Source organism: Hesperophylax consimilis, chromosome 13 (genome assembly GCF_061612785.1).
Source record: "Hesperophylax consimilis isolate HC1 chromosome 13, BYU_Hcon_1.0, whole genome shotgun sequence".
Taxonomy (NCBI): Eukaryota; Metazoa; Arthropoda; class Insecta; order Trichoptera; family Limnephilidae; genus Hesperophylax; species Hesperophylax consimilis.
Genome location: NC_142848.1, coordinates 27,824,356 through 27,832,145, shown reverse-complemented (window position 1 = coordinate 27,832,145; position 7,790 = coordinate 27,824,356). Strand labels below are relative to the sequence as shown.

At 35.4% G+C, this 7,790-nt stretch overlaps 1 protein-coding gene across 1 annotated transcript in view; it reads right to left on the bottom strand.

Annotated features, from left to right (window-relative positions):
- Window positions 1-784: 784 nt before the first annotated feature.
- The window catches only part of LOC149418707 (uncharacterized), a 28,542-nt gene continuing 21,536 nt past the window's right edge, over window positions 785-7,790 (bottom strand). The window contains exons 10-16 of the mRNA XM_089638931.1: window positions 6,384-6,623; window positions 4,826-4,926; window positions 4,476-4,595; window positions 4,124-4,384; window positions 3,253-3,312; window positions 2,997-3,173; window positions 785-1,522 (exon numbers count right to left, since the gene is read on the bottom strand). Of these exons, the coding sequence (XP_089495057.1) occupies window positions 1,385-1,522; window positions 2,997-3,173; window positions 3,253-3,312; window positions 4,124-4,384; window positions 4,476-4,595; window positions 4,826-4,926; window positions 6,384-6,623 (1,097 nt within the window). The 3' untranslated portion in view covers window positions 785-1,384. The remainder of the gene's footprint in view (window positions 1,523-2,996; window positions 3,174-3,252; window positions 3,313-4,123; window positions 4,385-4,475; window positions 4,596-4,825; window positions 4,927-6,383; window positions 6,624-7,790) is intronic.

The following is a 7,790-nucleotide window of genomic DNA, read 5'->3' as shown; positions in this document are numbered from 1 at the left end:
CATTGATGGTTATCATTGATTTTTTTAATACAGGCTGAGACACTCGCGCAATATATCCGTCCGTATGCGCTTTTGGTCAATCATCAACAAGCGCGGCACCCAGCGCGTGGATAATTTTCTCATATCCGAAGCTTGTGGACCCGTTCAGACAGGGCCGGCCTTTTGCCTGTATTCAGATGATATCCCACAAGCCTCGGCAATCCGTCGACGATCTTCCATCACAGCTTGATGCACTAAATCGACCATTTCATCAGTTGTAGCGGTGAACATTCCTCGTCTAAAATACTCGTACGTCCAGGTTTGTACTCAACCACCCAATGTTTGACCATTGTAAATGGAGGCTTCATACATATACGTATATAGAGTCTAACTCATCTTTTATTTCCTCAGTCTTCTTGCCTATCAAATGAAGGAATTTTATCACTGCGCGGTACTCAATTTTCTCCATTGTTGACAGACAACTTTGGAATTTTTTTTGCCATAGACAAAGTAATGATCAGAATGACTTGAAATTTTTAAGGTTTACATATGTTAAGGTTATGTATCGGACGGTGATCTTTTTTTACAGTTAATTTATGTCGATGAGGTCGGAAACTTTTCAAAATACCATTGTATTATACAATCTGCGTTCTATTTAACCGATATCTCAAATTTTTTTTATTTCTGTTATTCTGACTCTTATGATTAAAATAATAAACAAATAAATTTGTACTCAATATTTTTTTATTAATTTTATAAATAATAATGATCTTTGGTGTCGAGTTAAAATATAAACTTTATACCTAACTTATTCTTAATTTAATGTATTTGGGAAACATACATCACCGTTTACATTATAAAATTTGTTCCATTACTGACCGATGAAATTTCCACTATTGTATATTTTAATTTGTTTAGAGAAGTAGTAAAAAGTTTTGAGATAAAAGGGTAAAAAAACGTCAGTTTAACTATAGAGAAGGAAAATAATGTGATTTAGAATTAAAAAATTAAAAAAATTCACATTATACGGTTGATCAAGAGATAATACACAAAACAATGTATATTATACTGCAAAACGTCTTGCATATATACATTGCTTGTATTTGAATATTTGAAAAGTTTTACAGTGTTGTTTTTTAATACTAACAATAAAAAAAATTTTGAAAGTCAACTCTATGCAAGCAATGCATCTGCGTTCGTATCAACTCTGGCTGCAATACCTGTATGTGTGAACCCGGCCTACGAACTAATAAATTAAAAATTCATACCCAACTGCATTGAACAATCATTCTTTTTTCGAAAATAACTTAACCATAGATTTTTTTATAAAAATTTTGTCGTGTTTTATCACTCAGATAATGCTGCATCTAAACCCTGTCAGTGGTTGAACCAGTCATGGGGTTACTCAGTGAACTGTGTCCTCTTCAGGGGGTCCTGCATGCTGGGCCTGCCCAGAGTCTAGAGTCAGAGTAGAATTATGTCCTATTTCATGGTACCGAACAGGATAGGTCAGCTGGTTCCCTCGATCCCACGAATAAAGCTCCTGTAAATAAAGAAAACAAAATTATTAGTCTAAAAGGCATTGCTTCTCCTATTACTAGCTGGAAGCGGATACTTTCATATCTTCACTATCACAGTGCTACTTCCCAGGGTGAGATTTGGCCCGCTACAAATGCTTTCCACTGGCTGCAGTCCTTCGCCATTCGCATCCAGTCCTCGGTCCTTCCCGCCTTGCTTCAATCCTCTTCCACACACTCTATCTAACACTTCCATCATCTCCATATACGTTGCTTCCATATACAACGAGTAAAAGAAATATACTACTCATATACAGGTTGTATAAGCATGTATCGACAGACTTTAACCAGGGATTCCAGTGCAAATTTGGAGTAAAAAATGTAAAAGTCAAACAAAATCAAAAAATTCCATTGCATGTCGCCACTGGGTACAGCCTAGCGGATCAGGTGATACGCACTCGTTCCAGCAACAGATAAGACAGAGCGCGTGTCACGTGATCCGTTGTGACATGTGGCAGTGTGATCAGTGGCGACATGTGATAGAAAAATATATTTTTTGTTTTTTTATAAAAATTTTATGTAAATCAAATTTAATAATATTAAGTATTTTTTTTATTATTGTGACAATGGCGTTCGATGCCATTTTAAAACTGAAACATTATCAAATTTGATTTACATAAAAATATTATAAAGATTAAATGGAGTTCTACAAATTAAACAAAAAAAAAACAATATTATTTGTTTTTAATTGAAAAAAAATACCGTCGGACAGCAAAAAAGTTTTACCGCGTTGAACGCTGCCGTGGCCGATTGGTACATTCAAAACATACTCACTTTTCATGGAATTTTGCAACCTAAAAAAAATTTGTAGCTTACTAAAATAAATTTAATTCCATTGGCAACAAAGTAAAAAATGATATATAAGAGCAGCTACTTTCAGCAGCGTCATTCTTCAATGATCTGCCTAAAGCGCAGTTCGTGTAGTCTGTTGTGTTTTATTTATTTTAAATGTGCTGCCTAAAGCGCAGTTCGTGTAGTCTGTTCTGTTTTCATTATATTTTATTGTGAAAAATACTTATACTATCTTTATATATATTTTATACTATCTTCAAGAATATTTTTGTATAACATGATAGAAAAAAAATTTTCTCTGAATATAAGTAGCTATTCTGGGGAAACTACTTAAGGTAGATTATAAGTTATAAAAATTACATTTTTATGTCTAGTATAAAAATATTAACACTTTATCGGGTAAGACTACTATTTGAAAAAACATAATTTTACAAAAACATGTTATCACGAAAATAAAATTCGCTGGTGCAAATTTAGGGACGGCACACGACAAAGGTATTAGTTCGCAGGAGCTCGGCGTTTCAAAGGTTAAATCTTTTTATTGGGGTTTTTTAATGCTGCTGATTCCATTTGAGGTTTGAGAGTGGAAGCATATCTAAGAGGTGACCAGAACTCTTTAGTGTTGAAAGACACAATATATAACCATACCCTATTTCTGTGGTTGTAGGCTAGCACCGTGGTCTTGCGGAAAGGGTTGGTGAATGGCAGCGCCACCTCCAGCAACTTGTTCTGGTACAGGTCGAAGGCGAGCCGCACGCGCGTGGTACGCTCCGTGGCCGAGTCCACTGCATACAGCACTCCGCATACTATAAACATCTCACCAACCTGAAATGTGGACAATCGTACTTTACTAAATCTGACAAATGGACATTCTATAATACATAACTCCGAAAGAGATGCTTACCTTGTGATGGTTGACGGAAATATTCCAGATGTATTGAGCCTGCAGATTATCTGGATCTATCTGAAATATGGTAAAATAATACATTTGCAAACCTAAATAAAAATTGTGACGAAAATGGAGGTTGGTAACAACCATAAATAATCTATGATGAAGAAAAAATGCATAATAGCTATCAAGTGTCAAATGAAAAAAAAACCTTTGTTCAAGATATCCATGTTTAACTAAAAGTATTATTTTTTATAAATTTCCATGTTACAAATTAATAATCCTACAATATTTGAATATTGTTACTCCATTCGATCCATAAGTATTAAAAGTTGTTGTTGAATTTCGAATTTTGAGAATATGTTTGGTTCCTACTGTCATGTTTTATCAAGTTCCTACCTTTCCTTAGTCTGAAACAATTTGAAATTTGAAAAAAGGAACAGAAAAAATCGAGTTCTTTTGTTTTGAGCATGAAGAAAGAAAAGGGTAAAAGAAAAGTTGTCTTTGAAATTGTTTGGTGTTGTTTGTTGTGAAGAAAATATTGTTAACTCTTATTTGTATCCGTCATAGAACAAAGAATAACACTAGAAGTGTCTTCCATACAAATTTGAATGTTTCATTTAACCCAATAGCTCAGCGCTCCGTCTCACTTACACTCATTGACATTGAAAATCTCCATCCCATTTGAATTTCGTAAACACAGTTTTATATTGGAAATTTAAGCCTCTATTAGGCAAATATTTGGATCACGAAACGCGCACACAAGGCACTTCTTGTGTTATTCTTTATTCTATTCTGTTTGGGCCAATTAGAGCCCACACTTCATCGCAACGCGCTGCCTCTTTGGCCAAGTACCAAAAGCCTACCTAATTAAGGTTCAATTTACCTTTGCAACGGCCGTATTATTGCTATTGTTCATGGCGTAGATGACCCATAGGCCATTGTCATCAGCGCTGAAGTCCATGAAGCTATGCGCCGTGGCGTAGAGCGCGCGACTGGGCGGCTCCGCAGCGTCGGGCAGGTCTGTGGCCAGTGCTGCCACAGATCCGCCGCCCGCCTTGCCGCGGCTGCCCAATTCGGCGCGCACAAGTCGCCGCTTGCCTGCGTGGTAGTAGAACGACCCATTGTAGACTATATGGCCGTTGCCCTGTGGAGGATAACAAGATTAAAACAAATGAAGAAATGAACTACACAAACAACATTAACAAATTAATAATAAAAAATATTTCCTCACTAACCACATAATCATTCTCCAGCATGTAAGTCTTGGTGGGCTGGTCTTTCCGGAAAGAGCTCTTGTTGGAGAACTCGAACAGATGCTTAGTGTCCGTCTCCCGGGTCACCCAGATCTTCTCCCCCTAAAAATATTTATAAGAGTACATTTAGAAACATTTTAAATCCACTTGAAATAGCAAAGTTTTAACCTCACTTTTTTTAAGTTCACGGCAAATATTAAAAAAGGAGAATGAATTTTAAAAGACTACAACATTTATATTGCAATGTTTTTCCATGGCAAATATTCGTAAAAACCTTATTACTTTCCATTAGGTTAGGTTAGGTTAGGTTATATATGATGTTTTTTTCTCACCCCAGGATCTCCAGAAGTGGTGGAGTCCCTCAGCCAAGAGCCGAAATTATGCTCCGAAAAGCGGTGGTACACGGGTTTACCGATGGCGTACAGTTGACAATCTGGGAAAAAATATTTTTTTATAAATACTTATAACTTTTAAGAACTCTGCATTTTTCTCACCCCGCCTTTATTTCTACTTATACACAAAATTAATGCGTAACTTTGATATGCCTTGCAGTTTGGTCGTAGCTCGGCGACAGTTGGCATGCCATATCGCCCAATGTTTTTATTAATTCCAATCGAAGATCTTAATTAAATTTTTTTTAATGAACTTGCTAAACTTAAGGCGATGCCATACGTAGTAATTCAAAATCATGTGTTTTTGGTTTGAAAATTTGGTCGCCTAGAAATGTTTCAGATGCTTTAATTAAATACTGTGAGTAGAATACATCTTGGCCTTTGAAATAATCGAGTATTTTTTAGATAAATCTTTTTATAAGCCCAGAAAAAAATAATGTAAAGGCCTATGAAAACTGCTTTATAGTTCAAAATCTCCTACTTGCGAACCTATTTTTGGTTATGATTTTATTGTATAATGTGGCGAATTAATTTATTTATAAAATGATCGAAAAAAAATTAAATATATATGCCTGAACATCCACAAAATAAAATAAAAGGCACTTTTTGGCCATGTTTTTTACTTGCATAAATCAAAACAGGCGGATGGTTTTAAGCGGGAATTTAAACCTTATCGCCATCTACGTAAGGGTTGTAATTGATAGCGGCTCAATTTAAAATATTACACGATGCATCGCCTTAACCGACTTATCATCAATGCGCACAGTGACTGATATGGTATGTCTATTCAAAATATCGAATGGCAGACTGGGGCCATTGATTTAACAAGCGTTATTTCGTTGCGAATACCTACACAGGACACTCAACTGAACGCCCTGTCTAATGTTCCAAAATCTGCTAACAATTATTTCGTAAACTCGCCTATTCTAACTAAGATTACACAGACTTGGTAATAGGTATAGTTCGATCGATGTTTACCGCTGCCAATCAAAATTTAAACTCAGTTTAATGGAATGTTTACATTGATATAAATGTTTTTCTATTACACTTTTAGCCGATTCTTATCCTAATCTTGCGTAATAGAGATTGTTAAATAACTTACATAGTTTATAGGCTAATGTGAACAACAATTACACACTTTTTTAATTCAATTGATTTGGAGGATATGGGCAGATAATCTATTTTTATTTCACTTACTTAAATTCCATGTTTCCTACATTTCGTAAACTCTCTTGCATGTTACCTATATTTTGTTAACCTATACATTGTTAAATCTTATATTTTATGTAATCTGTATATTCTTATATATTGTGTAAACTCTTTATTTTTATTGTATTTAAAAAAAAAAGCATTGTATGTAAAAGCCCTATGAGCGTTTAAATGAACTAAATAAAATAAATTATCTATGGGAGGTCCTTATTTGGGATGTGAAATTCAGAGGGTGCTTAGATTGTAGTAATAGGATGGGGTATGTTTAACTGGCAGTTTCAGTGAGTACCTGTAGTTCTAGCGGGCAGGCCCTTGTACTGCTTCCCGCCAAGGGGCTCGACGCGCAGGTGGTCAAGCAGGTCGGCCAGGGATAGCGCGGGGTCGGAGCAACGCGCGCAGGCGGGGCACGTGGTGGCCGGGGGACAGATGTCCTCCAGGTTACTGGTGGGGGGCACCGGGGGGCCCCACTGCGCGCCGCTTTCTCCAGTCGAGTCCACTGGTGGTGGAGTACCGAGAGACGGATCTTGCTCTAAAGACAAAAGTGTTGAAATAAAACATTAAATCAATGTTTTTATTTTCATTCCGATTCTCAGCACCAAAGCAGGGCCACGATTAGGTAAAAATAATCATTAGATTACTTATATGTTTCCACCAATTATCGGTTGATATCACCACTTGTCCTTCTCATGATGTTCAATTCCTCCGATGAAAATGTGGAAACCATCATAAACCTGTCAATGATGAAATAAAAAAAATGCCTGCATTTCTTATTTTAAGATGAGACAATACCCTAAAATAATTCCATGATCTTAACGACGTAAGTGAAACAGCCGTGCACAAAAATGTGTGTTGCCCGTCACTGGTGTTTTGGTCAGACATGCGGTTGAATTTTCCCTAACAAATCTGTAAAATAAAGTGGGAATCTAACGACATAAGTGATAAAGTCATGTAAAAAGAATATTCGGCAAGCGGCCCGGCGTAATGGACACCTACGGTCGACTTTGCCAAAGCAGGCCTAGAAAATCGATTTTTCCATGGGGTTTATGTTAATTATTTCTGATAACGTATTACTAAAATCTCAAATATTTCTAGAAGGTTCCCTCTGTAAGTTACTAATTCACTGTCTAGAAAAATAAAATCTGGTGCTTATCGCTAATTTTATAGTTGAGAAATGTTTTATAAATTTTAACCAGTGTTTTACATAAAATATTGTAACTTGATTGTTCACATTAAGGTCCTGTTTTTATTAATCTTAAACATAAATAACTTGCATCCGTAAGGATCCCTCTTCAAGCATTTGAGGTTTTAGTTATACGTTTATCTGAAATAATTAAAATGTGAGTGTCGAGCAAACCCCCGTTATTAGAGTCAAGTCGTCGTAATAATCTGCTGCTTGAAATTAATTCAATAACTTAATCATAACGTAGGTAAAATTTAATTGTTTGAATATGTACTAAATGTGGCGTTTCTGGAAAATTAACTGAAACTATTTTTAACAAAACAATAATTGTGGCGCATCTTTGTTATTAGAACCAACATATTATTTTTCTCTTTTTATTATTTTTATTTCTTCTTATTATCTCCTCGGATATTTTTTTGCTTTTAGTACACAGTATATCGATTTGTTTTATAAAATAATCAAAATCAAATTTATAAGACATTTGTTTAATTAAATATATTTTTTAGTTTTGTATAA